This window comes from Oncorhynchus gorbuscha, linkage group LG05, assembly GCF_021184085.1.
Source record: "Oncorhynchus gorbuscha isolate QuinsamMale2020 ecotype Even-year linkage group LG05, OgorEven_v1.0, whole genome shotgun sequence".
Taxonomy (NCBI): Eukaryota; Metazoa; Chordata; class Actinopteri; order Salmoniformes; family Salmonidae; genus Oncorhynchus; species Oncorhynchus gorbuscha.
In genome coordinates, this window is record NC_060177.1 from 94,295,988 (window position 1) to 94,312,081 (window position 16,094).

The 16,094-nt window shown below is 47.4% G+C and overlaps 1 protein-coding gene across 7 annotated transcripts in view; it reads right to left on the reverse strand.

Annotated features, from left to right (window-relative positions):
- LOC124036675 (zinc finger RNA-binding protein-like) overlaps window positions 1-16,094 on the reverse strand; it is a 42,622-nt gene that overhangs the window by 9,024 nt on the left and 17,504 nt on the right. For 3 of the 7 annotated variants that reach the window (XR_006838943.1, XM_046351520.1, XM_046351519.1), the window contains exons 4-13: window positions 15,317-15,497; window positions 13,835-14,158; window positions 13,356-13,510; window positions 13,158-13,244; window positions 10,690-10,893; window positions 9,757-10,036; window positions 4,234-4,409; window positions 2,099-2,218; window positions 1,118-1,263; window positions 604-778 (exon numbers count right to left, since the gene is read on the reverse strand). Coding sequence is in view for 6 of the 7 variants with exons in the window: in XM_046351520.1 (XP_046207476.1) it covers window positions 604-778; window positions 1,118-1,263; window positions 2,099-2,218; window positions 4,234-4,409; window positions 9,757-10,036; window positions 10,690-10,893; window positions 13,158-13,244; window positions 13,356-13,510; window positions 13,835-14,158; window positions 15,317-15,497 (1,848 nt within the window). In the remaining variant the exon portion in view is untranslated. The remainder of the gene's footprint in view (window positions 1-603; window positions 779-1,117; window positions 1,264-2,098; window positions 2,219-4,233; window positions 4,410-9,756; window positions 10,037-10,689; window positions 10,894-13,157; window positions 13,245-13,355; window positions 13,511-13,834; window positions 14,159-15,316; window positions 15,498-16,094) is intronic. The other 4 variants (XM_046351524.1, XM_046351523.1, XM_046351522.1 and 1 more) reach the window with 3 other exon arrangements.

Genomic DNA, 16,094 nt, shown 5'->3' on the forward strand with positions numbered 1-16,094 from the left:
ATCTACGTGTGTGGATCTGTGTGTGTGTGTGGACTGGTAGATATGCTACCACAGGTCCTTGTGGCTGAGAGATGGGCATGGTGGATTGTGTGTGGATCTACGTGTGTGGATCTGTGTGTGTGTGTGGACTGGTAGATATGCTACCACAGGTCCTTGTGGCTGAGAGATGGGCATGGTGGATTGTGTGTGGATCTACGTGTGTGGATCTGTGTGTGTGTGTGGACTGGTAGATATGCTACCACAGGTCCTTGTGGCTGAGAGATGGGCATGGTGGATTGTGTGTGGATCTACGTGTGTGGATCTGTGTGTGTGTGTGGACTGGTAGATATGCTACCACAGGTCCTTGTGGCTGAGAGATGGGCATGGTGGATTGTGTGTGGATCTACGTGTGTGGATCTGTGTGTGTGTGGACTGGTAGATATGCTACCACAGGTCCTTGTGGCTGAGAGATGGGCATGGTGGATTGTGTGTGGATCTACGTGTGTGTGTGGACTGGTAGATATGCTACCACAGGTCCTTGTGGCTGAGAGATGGGCATGGTGGATTGTGTGTGGATCTACGTGTGTGGATCTGTGTGTGTGTGTGGACTGGTAGATATGCTACCACAGGTCCTTGTGGCTGAGAGATGGGCATGCCAGGCCGAACCCCCAGTAGTCCAGGTGGGCCAGGAGGCCCCTGGAGGTATGGTCCGTCCCCTGGCATCCTGGGGCCCCCACGTCTCTCGTCCCAGTGGTGCTGCTCCTCCATACAACGCCAGTACATGTCCTCCTCATAACGTCTAGAGCGACACACACACACACACACACACACACACACACCAGAAAGAGTCAGTTTCTCCACCTTTCCCCCTTTAGTGTTCACTCAGTTAACATAAGAGGGTTAGCTAGGGAGGTTCGGGCCGGGGCCCTTGTACTACTAGGAGTAGTACTGTTGACTAGTACCCCTGAAGGGTGTGTACACTTCAGCTATCGAACTTTAGACTTCGCACAAACAGACAGAAAAAAAAGTTGAACTACAAAAACAAACAAAAAAGGCACAATTTTATCATAATATGAGTGAACGGTTTCAATTGGGAAGCGACAGGCTTTAGTGACGCCCCCCCCCCACCCCTCCATACCTCATCTCCATCCTCCATCTCTCCTCTTCCTCTCTCCTCCTCCAGTACTCCTCCTTCTGCATCTGTTTCCTCATCTTCTCTTCCTGGATCTTCCTGGCTCTGATAGAGGGCTTCACCTCCACCTGTAGCTCCGGGTTCACCTTTTTCTACAGGAAGGGGGGGGGGGGGAGAGGACACACACGTGCTGTTGAGAATGGCGCTGCGTTGCATAGCAACCGTTTAAGGGGCTCGTGACCAATTAATGAGCTCCGTTGGAGACTATCCTAGCAACGGGATCTGAAGAACTAACATCCCGTTTGAGTCGTGGCTGAACGAGGACAACACATCCTGTTTGAGTCATGGCTGAACGAGGACAACACATCGAGCTGTTATTTTTTTTTGCTACGTAAACGGCAGGACAGTGCAGCAGCGTCGGCTAAATTCAAGGGAGGTGTGTGTTTATACTTTTCGAATGCACTGTAAGCATGTGATGAATAAAATTGGATTTGATCTCAGCTCTGATAGAGGGCTTTCACCTGTAACGTCTCATTTAAGGGTTACCCAAAAAGAGTCATCCGAAATGGCCTGGATAGACAGCCACACCTTCAAATACCAATGTGACTGACTGGATATCCAAACACTTGTGGTTTCATGACAGTGGGCACCAGAGTCGACCTGTTAAAATACTGCAGGCGGTGTCTCCTGCCCTTCAGTGACTCCACTAACTTCATGCTGCAGGCGGTGTCTCCTGCCCTTCAGTGACTCCACTAACTTCATGCTGCAGGCGGTGTCTCCTGCCCTTCAGTGACTCCACTAACTTCATGCTGCAGGCGGTGTCTCCTGCCCTTCAGTGACTCCACTAACTTCATGCTGCAGGCGGTGTCTCCTGCCATTCAGTGACTCCACTAACTTCATACTGCAGGCGGTGTCTCCTGCCATTCAGTGACTCCACTAACTTCATACTGCAGGCGGTGTCTCCCGCCCTTCAGTGACTCCACTAACCTTGTACTGCAGGCGGTGTCTCCTGCCCTTCAGATGCATCTCTTTGGCGTTGGGATCGTTGAAGCTGCATTCACACAGCTTACAGTGGAAACGGATCACCTTGCCTTCATCGTTACGCACCTACAGACAGGAAATACATTAAAACAATTAAAATCTACAGATAGGAAATACATTTTAAAAAATTAAAAAAGTTGTGTTTCAGATACTGCTTTCATTATTCAACAGTGAAGACCTAGGTCTCTTTTTCAAAATGTGCCCTGTATACAAACACCCCCCCCCCTTTCCATTACATGTCGGAACATTGCTGCTATAACAGCCTCCACTCTTCTGGGAAGGCTTTCCACTAGATGTTGGAACACTGGTGTTGGGCGATTAGGCCCGGCTCATAGTCTGTGTTCATCCCAAAAGGTGTTCGATGGGGGATGAGGTCAGGGCAGCAGGGCAGCAGGCGAGGCTCCTCAGAGGAGGACCATCCTCTGAATTTCACACACATTATTTTACATTTTCTTTATTTAACTAGGCAAGTCGGTTAAGAACAAATTCTTGTTTTCAATGACGGCCTAGGAACAGTGGGTTAACTGTCTTGTTAAGGGGCAGAACGACAGATTTTTACCTTGTCAGCTCTGGGATTCGATCCAGCAACTTTTCGGTTACTGGCCCAACACTAACCACTAGGCCACATACCGCCCCAAATTAAACTAAATATAATCACGTGACCAAATAACTGATTAAAACACACTGTTTTGTAATGAAGGTCTACAGTTGCCTCAACAGCACTCTGCAGGGTAGCACCATGGTGTAAACGGAGGACAGCTAGTTTCCAACCTCCTCTGGGTACACTGACTTCAATACAAAACCTAGGAGGCTCATGGTTCTCACCTTCTTCCATAGACTTACACAGTAATTATGACAACTTCCGGAGGATATCCTCCCAACTCTTGCAGCATGAACTGACATGTTGTCCACCCAATCAAAAGAAGAAATCTAGTACTGAAAGCATAAGCTTCAGCTAGCACTGCATAAAATGCAGGGTTTACTAACACATTAGTTCTATTAGCTATGCTAACTATGGCGTTATGTTATCTAATATGGGGACAACGATGTAAGCTGTGTGTAGAGGTTTGGCTTGGAAAGGTTCTCTCCTTGTCACATACAGCTGATGTGTTCTGCATTGAAGTCCACAAAGCAAAGGGAAAAGGTGAGAAGGAATACAACGTGGCTGCTATGAAAGTGAACTGTATTTGTGTGATCGGGTGTATTCATTCCACCGATTATGTTGAGAAACATTTCTTAAACGGAAACGAACAGAAAAGGTGAGAAACATACCCGAATTTGTCCAATAGAAACTCTCGTTTGCTACGGTTGGACTACGGTTGGACTGTGGACCCTAGATTAGCTAGATGCAGAGAAGAGTGTGCAAGGCGGTTACTGTCTGTCCATGTGCCACCGTCTGTCAACTCAAATTTGTCTCGACCTGTGTCGAGAGGGACACGTCGTAAACTTTCATTCATAGGAGAGGTTGTATCAACCTCATGATGGGTACAGGGAACATTCTAGTATCATATAGTAGCCTAAACCTGTCACTGTTACATTGAACTGGGTGAATGGAATATGAATGACAGTAACCTAAACCTGTCACTTTTACATTGAACTGGGTGAATGGAATATGAATGACAGTCATCCAACATGCTCTAATGCGGCACCAGAAATACTGTAAAACTAAAAACCGTGAGTCTCAAATAGCCACCCGTCCATTTTAACAGCCCGGGCAACGACAAACATTTCAGTACAGAACCCCAGAAAGCAGTCGATCGCACTCTCGTGACGAAAGTAAGAAATGGCTCAAATGCACAGTGAGAATAATTATTAAAGTCCTTACTTATTATTATTATTATTTAAAAAAATTGTAGAGTAATACTAAGACAAAATAAATGGTAGTGCAGGAAATGAAGAAATGTATTTAAATGCTAGCAGTAAATGCTGGAATTAAATTATGCAAATGAGCAAAAAGCTGTGTGCATTAGAGAAATAGACAGCCAAATAGAAGCATGTCTCTAATAAGCACCTATTGTGTTTTAAATAGGACATTCTACTACACCTGTCAGTCATTCAGTTGTTCTAGATGTCAACCGTACCTCTTCCACATAGTCATGTCCAACAGGCTGCACATCACTCTGCAGGGCAGCCAGGGTGGACGCAGACAGGGAATCAGAGGACTCGTTCTTAGACTCCTGAACCTGGGGGACCAATGAGGGCAGAGGAGGTTTGGCTTCCTCTGTCACTTTCCCGGTAGTCTGGAGCTTGTTTCCTCCTGGGAGAAGAAGAATTCCAGAATGAGAACCACCAATGAGTTGCAGCTTTACAGGAAACAGATGTCATCCCATATACATTTCAGCAATACCATTACACCCACGATCTCAGATCCTTTTGAAATCATTTGTAGTTAGAAACCTGTAGGATTAGTATTCCTGAAACATTTAGTTAATTTAGGTTCAATTAAGCTAATTAAGCCAATTAAGCTAATTGATTGCAACCAAATTTACTATTTTAATTTAATATCCGATTTGGACCAAACTTTGCGTCGCACCCAACATTTTATCTAAAAACTTATAAAAATGTAATTTAAAAAAAGCCAATTTGGGTGCAATCAATTAGCTTAATTTTTCAGAGATCAAATATTTCAAGAACGCTAAATTGTGTTGGTTACCAACTCCAGAAACGATTTCATAATCATAATCTGAGATTGGCGTCGAAGCCTCTTTCTGGTGCTTTGAAGTTAAATGACCCAGATGTCAAAGAGTCGTAAATCTATTCCTGTCAGAGAGCTATCCTCTAACAGAGCATATGCATTTTTCAGCCACAGAGCAGATAGAAGTCAGTAGTTGCTTAGTGAAAAGGTTTGGGAATGCTAACGATTGTTAAGATTACGGTGTTGTCTGCTTGGTGCAAAAAAAAAAAAAAAAAAGTAATACGTCTCTTTTTCAGGACCCTGTCTTTCAAGGGTAATTCGTAAAAATCCCCAAAAAACTTCAGATCTTTGATTTGTAAAAATCCAAATCTTCATTGTAAAGGGTTTAAAACACTGGTTCCATTGCTTGTTCAATGAACCATAAACAATTAATGAACATGCACCTGTGGAACGGTCATTAAGACACTAACAGCTTACAGACTGTAGGAAATTAAGGTCACAGTTATAAAACTTAGGACACTAAAGAGGCCTTTCTACTGACTCTGAAAAACACCAAAAGAAAGATGACCAGGGTCCTTGCTCATCTGCGGAACATGCCTTAGGCATGCTGTAAGGAGACATGAGGACTGCAGATGTGGCCAGGGCAATAAATTGCAATGTCCGTACTGTGAGACGCCTAAGACAGCGCTACAGGGAGACAGGACGGACAGCTGATCATCCTCGCAGTGGCAGACCACGTGTAACAGCACCTGCACAGGATCGGTACATCTGAACATCACACCTGCGGGACAGGTACAGGATGGCAATAACAACTGCCCGAGTTACACCAGGAACGCACAATCCCCCCCATCAGTGCTCAGACTGTCCGCAATAGGCTGAGAGAGGCTGGACTGAGGGCTTGTAGGCCTGTTGTAAGGCAGGTCCTCACCAGAAATCACTGGCAACGACGTCGGCCATGGGTACAAACCCACCGTTGCTGAACGAAACAGGACTGGCACATGTTCACTGATGAGTCGCTGTTTTGTCAGATCCGCGTTTATCTCTGAAGGAATGAGCATTACACCGAGGCCTGTACTCTGGAGCGGGATCGATTTGGAGGTGGAGGGTCCGTCATGGTCTGGGGCGGGTGTGTCACAGCATCATCGGACTGAGCTGGTTGTCATTGCAGGCAATCTCAACGCTGTGCGTTACAGGGAAGACATGCTCCTCCCTCATGTGGTCTCCTTCCTGCAGGCTCATCCTGACATGACCCTCCAGCATGACAATGCCACCAGCCATACTGCTCGTTCTGTGCGTGACTTCCTGCAAGACAGGAACGTCAGGGTTCTGCCATGGCCAGCGAAGAGCCCGGATCTCAATCCCATTGAGCACGCCTGGGACCTGTTGGATCGGAGGGTGAGGGCTAGGGCCATTCCCACAAGAAATGTCCGGGAACTTGCAGGTGCCTTGGTGGAAGAGTGGGGTAACATCTCACAGCAAGAACTGGCTGATCTGGTGCTGTCCATGAGGAGGAGATGCACTGCAGTACTTAATGCAGCTGGTGACCACACAAGATACTGACTGTTACTTTTGATTTTGAGGGGGGATTTTGAGGGGTGGCCCTCACCCTCTGATCCAACAGGCTCAGACGTTAGTTCGGTTCAAGAGCGGTTTCAAAAGAGGCCCAATTGGAATGTAAATGCATGATTATCTGAAAACAAACATTAAAATTGTCATTCACACTATGTAGTAGAATGTTCTACACTGAAGAAATACATAAAAATGCAACATGTAAAGTGCCGGTCCAATGATTGCTGAAATAAATACAAATCTAAAATGTTCCATATGCACAAAACAAGCTAAATTCACAAAATGTGTTTACATCCCTTGTTAGTGAGCATTTCTCCTTCGCCAAGATAATCCATCCACCTGACAGCTGTGGTATAGCAAGAAACTTGATGTCCATTCATTTCATACAAATAGTTTATAAATTCCTCCAGTAGATAAAGCATGAGAATTCAATTATATGCATTTTTTGGTACATCTGATATGATGACTCTTACCTACAACTCAGTTTGAAATGGTCATAAATTCAAGAATAAAAGAGAGAAAACATTCAGAGTGTTTTGTTTGAACCGCACATGTCAATCTTGAGTAAGGACACACACGCCTGTTTACCATTAGCAGCAGGCCTAGGCTACCTGGCCTGCACATTAATGTAGTCCTATAAAGGGGGGGGGGGGTGTTATACTCATTCTGATTCTCTTAACTCACCATCACTGTGGAGCTTTTTAATTATTTCTATGCCTCAAAACAGCAAGTGAACAAAGTCTGTTTAAAAATAAATTTACATCCATTTAGACTGACTGTTCCTATCCCATTTCAAAAATCTGTCCAGCACGCTCCCAGTCGGGGGGGGGGGGGTCAGGATCCGATGAAAATGTCATAAATTAGGCCTACTTGATTATTTCTTAGCTGTCCGGGGATTACTGGTGAGAGGAACCAAGGGCCTAGAATATTTTATACAATGTTGCAAGTTTGCTAGCCCGAAGGTCAGGTCAGTACAATGTTCAGTTCCTTGCAGACAGGTCATGCACACAATGTGTTTTATAGGATATTTATTTTTAAAAATCAGGATATTTTCTACCTGCAGGCTGCAATGTTTTTATTTGTTGGCTTTATGTACAGTGCCTTACGAAAGTATTCGGCCCTCTTTGCCACATTTCAGGCTTCAAACAAAGATATTAAACTATTTTTTTGTGAAGAATCAACAACAAGTGGGACACAATCATGAAGTGGAACGACATTTATCGGATATTTCAAACTTTTTTAACAAATCGAAATCTGAAAAATTGGGCGTGCTAAATTATTCAGCCCCTTTACTTTCAGTGCAGAAAACTCTCCAGAAGTTCAGTGAGGATCTCTGAATGATCCAATGTTGACCTAAATGACTAATGATGATAAATACAATCCACCTGTGTGTAATCAAGTCTCCGTATAAATGCACCTGCACTGTGATAGTCTCAGAGGTCCGTTAAAAGCGCAGAGAGCATCATGAAGAACAAGGAACACACCAGGCAGGTCCGAGATACTGTTGTGAAGAAGTTTAAAGCCGGATTTGGATACAAAAAGATTTCCCAAGCTTTAAACATCCCAAGGAGCACTGTGCAAGCGATAATATTGAAATGAAAGGAGTATCAGACCACTGCAAATCTACCAAGACCTGGCCGTCCCTCTAAACTTTCAGCTCATACAAGGAGAAGACTGATCAGAGATGCAGCCACTCACTCTGAATGAACTGCAGAGATCTACAGCTGAGGTGGGAGACTCAATCAGTCGTATATTTCACAAATCTGGCCTTTATGGAAGAGTGGCAAGAAGAAAGCCATTTCTTAAAGATATCCATAAAAAGTGTCGTTTAAAGTTTGCCACAAGCCACCTGGGAGACACACCAAACATGTGGAAGAAGGTGCTCTGGTCAGATGAAACCAAAATTGAACTTTTTGGCAACAATGCAAAACATTATGTTTGGCGTAAAAGCGACACAGCTCATCACCCTGAACACACCATCCCCAATGTCAAACATGGTGGTGGCAGCATCATGGTTTGGGCCTGCTTTTCTTCAGCAGGGACAGGGAAGATGGTTAAAATTGATGGGAAGATGAATGGAGCCAAATACAGGACCATTCTGGAAGAAAACCTGATGGAGTCTGCAAAAGACCTGAGACTGGGACGGAGACTTGTCTTCCAACAAGACAATGATCCAAAACATAAAGCAAAATCTACAATGGAATGGTTCAAAAATAGCCATTCTAACACCTGGATATGTTTAAGTCAAAGTCCAGACCTGAATCCAATCGAATCTGTGGAAAGAACTGAAAACTGCTGTTCACAAATGCTCTCCATCCAACCTCACTGAGCTCGAGCTGTTTTGCAAGGAGAAATGGGAAAAAATGTCAGTCTCAATGTGCAAAACTGATAGAGACATACCCCAAGCGACTTACAGCTGTAATCGCAGCAAAAGGTGGCGCTACAAAGTATTAATTTAAGGGGGCTGAATAATTTTGCACGCCCAATTTCAGTTTTTGATTTGTTAAAAAAGTTTGAAATATCCAAATAAATGTCGTTCCACTTCATGATTGTGTTCCACTTGTTGATTCTTCACAAAAAAATACAGTTTTATATCTTTATGTTTGAAGCCTGAAATGTGGCAAAAGGTCGCAAAGTTCAAGGGGGCCGAATACTTTCACAAGGCACTGTATGTTGGCCATTTTGACATATTGGCAATGGGAGCTACAAATCTAAAAGTTATCATTTTCATATAATTTTGATTTAAAAAGTGACAAATGATTGCGATATGAAGACTCCACAAACATCTGAAAATCACAGATCAGTAGAAACGGTAAGATACTCTTTCATATGGAAAAGGGTTTCCGATCGCTGGTGTAGCCTGTTACCGGTAACTTCAGAAGCGTAAACGGTAGAATCTGGTCAGCAGCGGCGGGAGGAGGGGAAGGGTCAGGCTTCCCCAGTTAGTAATTTGTGTGTCATAATGATTTGATCAAAGCACTTAAAAAAAAAAAAAAAGCAACAGACAAGCTCAATGGCCTACATATAGTTGATTTTATTAAAACGTCGGGTGTGCGTGTCTATGGAAAAATAGACGTTTAAAATTTTTTGACCAATCAATTGGTCAAAAGAACAGACTGTCGGTCGACCAATATTTGTTTTTATATTTTGGGGGTCGGAGAAGCCCTACTGCCAACACAACACCAGACTAACCTAGTCTAGACCAAGCCCCTTGTCATTCAACAGGGACCATGTTCCACATTGCAAAGCTTATTTCAGTAGGGGGCAAAACGGTCATATAATTATTTATTTTTTAATATCTTATGTTTTTTTGGAAGGGAAAAGATTCCCCAAGTCTTTCAGTACTTCCCAGTAGATTTTCTTTTTAAGATATGTAACAGACAAGAAAGCCCCTTCTTACCAACAAAGTTGATCTTTGGGGTGTTGACCTTCTTGACGGCTGTGGTGGCATTGGCTGCTGATAGGTTGTTGATGGCTGGACCCTTGCCAATCCCAACACCACCCTGGCTGACGATGTTGACCGGTTTCAGGTAGGAAGAGTTGGAGCCTGTGAGGGTGGAAGAAGAGGAAGCAGGGGTCTTGGAGGAGGAGGAGGCCGTGGTTGACGTAGGGGTCTGGGTCACGACATTTGGTTCTGTAGAGGGGATGGGCTTCCCCAGCTTGGTGTGGAGTTTCACCACCTTTACACAGGGAACAAGAGACATTTTAGCAGTACTTCTCAACCAGTGCGGCCGTAAACATTTCAGAGAGTCCGGGGAAAATATAAATGCTTTTCAGTGGGGCTTCAGCACAAAACATCCCTGATATGCAACCCCAGCAGTTTTAAAACTAAAAATATGTTGACTGGGATCGGGATGAATATATTAGAGGATGTGACCAAAACGGCACTTGTAGATGGAGATGTTTCCGAAACATGCCAGCTCTTACAACACCTGGATAGGTATTTTAACGGAGTGTCACACAGAACACACAGTCGACAACGACGTGGCACGCAACCATTGGTTGAAACAACGCGACATCTGAGCAGGGGAACCTGACCGGATGAGTGATGTAGTCATAGATCGAGTGCTCATTGGGTGACCAAACATCATGTGGTATCCTTCTCCTCCCCTAAGCCCCCCCTCCCAGACTGGCCCCGAGGTCTGGAAGTATTTGATAGGAGTTGTTGACCCATTAAGCAGATAGCTGTCTGGTATCGTTGGTGTCTAAGCTAAGTACTATGACTCGGTAATTGTGGAACTCGTCTCAGAGTCTGGTTCTTTGGGTCCATGTAAAAATGTAAAGAACTGTGACAACTGCTTCATACAAGCATTTTTTAAAGCAGGTAGCTTACCTTCTGGTGCTTGGCTCCTCGGATGTGTGCAGCATACGCATCTGCCCCGGTGCAGGAGATGTCACAGAGCTCACAGCGGAGCTGGTTCTGAGTCCCCCGGGCTGAGCCTCCACCTCCACTACTGCTGCTGCTGCTGCTCTGTGAGACTTTCAGGGCCACCTCCTTCTTCTTGTGCTTCTGGCCCTCCAGGTGCTCCTTGTAGGTCTGGGTGGGAGGTCGGGGAGACATGTAAAAGTCTGGTTCTCTAGATCGTTTTTTTTTTTTAGCTCAGAGTTCAGGTGGGCCTTCGCGCTTCAGCACACAATGGAAAGGAGGGGTGTGTTCAACAATAACAAATCATCAAGGGCTTACTAAGGCGTCTAAGCTCACCTGGGGTCCCGGCTAGAGAGAGGGCTAGAGGTGTTCTCTAAGCTCACCTGGGGTCCCGGCTAGAGGTGTCCTCTAAGCTCACCTGGGGTCCCGGCTAGAGGTGTCCTCTAAGCTCACCTGGGGTCCCGGCTAGAGGTGTCCTCTAAGCTCACCTGGGGTCCCGGCTAGAGGTGTCCTCTAAGCTCACCTGGGGTCCCGGCTAGAGGTGTCCTCTAAGCTCACCTGGGGTCCCGGCTAGAGGTGTCCTCTAAGCTCACCTGGGGTCCCGGCTAGAGGTGTCCTCTAAGCTCACCTGGGGTCCCGGCTAGAGGTGTCCCTAAGCTCACCTGGGGTCCCGGCTAGAGGCGTCCTCTAAGCTCACCTGGGGTCCCGGCTAGAGGTGTCCTCTAAGCTCACCTGGGGTCCCGGCTAGAGGTGTCCTCTAAGCTCACCTGGGGTCCCGGCTAGAGGCGTCCTCTAAGCTCACCTGGGGTCCCGGCTAGAGGCGTCCTCTAAGCTCACCTGGGGTCCCGGCTAGAGGTGTCCTCTAAGCTCACCTGGGGTCCCGGCTAGAGGCGTCCTCTAAGCTCACCTGGGGTCCCGGCTAGAGGTGTCCTCTAAGCTCACCTGGGGTCCCGGCTAGAGGTGTCCTCTAAGCTCAACTGGGTCCTGGCTAGAGAGACGGCTAGAGGCGTCCTCTAAGCTCACCTGGGGTCCCGGCTAGAGGCGTCCTCTAAGCTCACCTGGGGTCCCGGCTAGAGGCGTCCTCTAAGCTCACCTGGGGTCCCGGCTAGAGGCGTCCTCTAAGCTCACCTGGGGTCCCGGCTAGAGGCGTCCTCTAAGCTCACCTGGGGTCCCGGCTAGAGGCGTCCTCTAAGCTCACCTGGGGTCCCGGCTAGAGGCGTCCTCTAAGCTCACCTGGGGTCCCGGCTAGAGGCGTCCTCTAAGCTCACCTGGGGTCCCGGCTAGAGGCGTCCTCTAAGCTCACCTGGGGTCCCGGCTAGAGGCGTCCTCTAAGCTCACCTGGGGTCCCGGCTAGAGGCGTCCTCTAAGCTCACCTGGGGTCCCGGCTAGAGGCGTCCTCTAAGCTCACCTGGGGTCCCGGCTAGAGGCGTCCTCTAAGCTCACCTGGGGTCCCGGCTAGAGGCGTCCTCTAAGCTCACCTGGGGTCCCGGCTAGAGGCGTCCTCTAAGCTCACCTGGGGTCCCGGCTAGAGGCGTCCTCTAAGCTCACCTGGGGTCCCGGCTAGAGGCGTCCTCTAAGCTCACCTGGGGTCCCGGCTAGAGGCGTCCTCTAAGCTCACCTGGGGTCCCGGCTAGAGGCGTCCTCTAAGCTCACCTGGGGTCCCGGCTAGAGGCGTCCTCTAAGCTCACCTGGGGTCCCGGCTAGAGGCGTCCTCTAAGCTCACCTGGGGTCCCGGCTAGAGGCGTCCTCTAAGCTCACCTGGGGTCCCGGCTAGAGGCGTCCTCTAAGCTCACCTGGGGTCCCGGCTAGAGGCGTCCTCTAAGCTCACCTGGGGTCCCGGCTAGAGGCGTCCTCTAAGCTCACCTGGGGTCCCGGCTAGAGGCGTCCTCTAAGCTCACCTGGGGTCCCGGCTAGAGGCGTCCTCTAAGCTCACCTGGGGTCCCGGCTAGAGGCGTCCTCTAAGCTCACCTGGGGTCCCGGCTAGAGGCGTCCTCTAAGCTCACCTGGGGTCCCGGCTAGAGGCGTCCTCTAAGCTCACCTGGGGTCCCGGCTAGAGGCGTCCTCTAAGCTCACCTGGGGTCCCGGCTAGAGGCGTCCTCTAAGCTCACCTGGGGTCCCGGCTAGAGGCGTCCTCTAAGCTCACCTGGGGTCCCGGCTAGAGGCGTCCTCTAAGCTCACCTGGGGTCCCGGCTAGAGGCGTCCTCTAAGCTCACCTGGGGTCCCGGTTAGAGGCGTCCTCTAAGCTCACCTGGGGTCCCGGCTAGAGGCGTCCTCTAAGCTCACCTGGGGTCCCGGCTAGAGGCGTCCTCTAAGCTCACCTGGGGTCCCGGCTAGAGGCGTCCTCTAAGCTCACCTGGGGTCCTGGCTAGAGAGAGGGCTAGAGGTGTTCTCTAAGCTCACCTGGGGTCCCGGCTAGAGGTGTCCTCTAAGCTCACCTGGGGTCCTGCACAGCTGATCTTGCAGACATCACAGTAGTGGATCTGTGGTGGTTTGGGGGGCTGCTTGGGTTTCAGCTGCTTGCTCTGGAAGGGGGAGGGGGTAAACAATTAATTTGAATCTTAACAATAAAAGCAGTTAAGATACCAAAAAGAGATATCCTTAAAACAGTAAGAAAACACTAATAGACATATGACCTGGAAGGGAGGTTTCTTGGTGAAGGAGCTGCCAGTCCAGGCTGCTGAAGCTGCTACAGCCGCCACCACCTGTTTCTGCTGCTGCTGCTGCTGCTGCTGGTAGTAGGTAGAGGCAGCAGAGTACACCGCAGCTTCGTAGCCAGAATACGAGGTGCCTTGGGGGGGGGGCATTGATAAGAGGACCACAGGGATAAGAGGAGAGAAGAAAAACAGGGATAAGAGGGGACAAGAGGACAGGCCAGGGATAAGAGGACAGGCCAGAAGTCAGACAGTTGCGTAGGCAGTGGTGAAGTTAATTACAACATTACAGTCACAATCCCAAAATTCAGAGAGGTTTTCCAGAAATCTTGGTTGGAGGACTTCCTCTTTCAGACTCTAGGAATACTCCAACCTCGATTTCTGGAATCCTGGGAGGGAATTTGGAGGGGTGGGGGAGATGTGCCCAATTTTACAACCCCTAGGTGTATTTGAATGCTTACCAGAGTAGGCGACGGGGTTGGTACTATACGTGGGGCTCTGGGAGTACGTGACTGCGTTGGTTGAGTAGGTAGTTGGCAGGTAGTGCATGCTGGTTACGGCTTGCATGTCGTGCTTACCAGAGTACGTGACCGCGTTGGTGGAGTAGGTAGGGCTCTGGGAGTAGGAGGGGACCACAGAGGCGGCGGCTACGGGCTGAACGGTGGAGGAGACCGGGTAGATTGAGAAGGTGGAGGGCACAGCAGGCTTGATGGCCGTCACCTGCCTGGTCTGCTGGGTCTGGGTGTAGGGGGCCAGACTTGTCTGGGTGTAGCCTGTTTTAGAAGCTGCAGAAGCAGAGATGTGAATATTTGCACGGTTTCCGTGCAAATTTAAATATATATATATTTTTAAATCAGGTACATTTTCCCAACAGATATGTTTCCATTAAATTGACTTTTTGCAGATCTAGTGTCCCCCAACCAGGCAGATCTAGTGTCCCCCAACCAGGCAGATCTAGTGTCCCCCAACCAGGCAGATCTAGTGTCCCCCAACCAGGCAGATCTAGTGTCCCCCAACCAGGCAGATCTAGTGTCCCCAACAGGCAGATCTAGTAACTACCAGCCCACCTATGAGAATCTCACCAATCAATTCTGAAACCACATTGACTTTTTGTATGCGTTCCATCACAAACTGTCATAAACAAAGATCCCAGCTACTATCCAATCAGACACATCGATATGATCCCACCCCTGGTTAGCCACAATTGGCTTAAATTATTTTTAAAAAAGCCAAACATAACACAATATCTACCAATGAATTTCCAGCAATACTGCCCTGGTCTGTCAGGTGGCGGGATTACATCCCTCTGTATATAACCAGTTAGCAATGCTAATGACAGCAGTCTTGTGAGGAAACAGACTTTCCCGCCCAAAACCTTTAAATTAAAACTGACAGAACAATATAATGATTATTTATTTGTATGAATTGGGTGTCGATTGTATCGCTAAGTGTGTATTGACGTGCAGCATCAGTCCTAACAGCAGAAACAGCACCAACACATTTCTCTTGTTAGATGCACAATTAAAAGGGGGAATTTACATTCACACACACCCCCCTCTTCGGTTGTGATTTAAGCATTGACGTTGTTCTGAGTCATCCATTTCATTGTTTGGTCCGTGAATAATTAATACCGAGAGTAAAAAACAGAAATAAATTCCAAACCAGAAAAAAATATATATATATATTATATTTTACCAAATATATTGACAGAAAACACATTTTACAACCAAGGACCCCGGGGAAAGAGTTGTAGGGTAGAGGAGAAGACTGTGCCCATTTGAAAATACAAAAATAAAAGTCTCTCTCATGCTAGAAAATGTTGGAGACCCCTGGCCTACACGATGAGATTATTAAAAGGACAATCTAATTGAATGTCCCCCCCCCCCTCCAAAAAATGTAAAAAGGAATGACGATATGTAGCAAAAGTGTAAAGTCGCCATCACCTGGTAGGGATTTCTTCCACGGGGTGTCCCAGGAGGTGTTAAGGGAGGCGGTCTGGTAGTAGGACTCTGCCGTGGGTTGGGGCTGTACGGCTACCGCAGCGCTAGCTACGGGCTGCTGGTAGTACTGCTTAGGGTCGTAGGTTACCGCCGGGGCCGTAGACCGTACGTAGGAGTAGGAGTCCTGAATGAGGAGAGCACAGGGGAGTTGTCAGGAAAAAACAAAATAATTTCACCTCCCATATTTATTATTATTATTATTATTTATTTAAACATAAAAGATGTGAAACAAGGCGATTCAGTACGGTATCCTGATTCTCTAACCTCTCAAAATAGCTAATGCTACGTTCATGGATTACAAACATTATTTTTTAACCTTTATTTAACTAGGCAAGTCACTTAAGAACAAATTCTTATTTTACCATGACGACCCTAAGAACTGCCCTTTTCAATATAATAAATATAATAATATATGCCATTTAGCAGACGCTTTTATCCAAAGCGACTTACAGTCATGTGTGCATACATTCTACGTATGGGTGGTCCCGGGAATCGAACCCACTACCCTGGCGTTACAAGCGCCATGCTCTACCAACTGAGCTACAGAAGGACCCCACCCCAGAGGGCAGAACGACAGATTTTTACCTTGTCAAGCTCAGGGATTTGAACTATCAACCTTTGGGTTACTAGTCCAACGCTCTAACCACTAGGGGTAGTTCCCCTACCCTTGTTAAATGGTGCAGGACTGTAAATAACAAACTTCTTTTGGCCGTAACAGAGT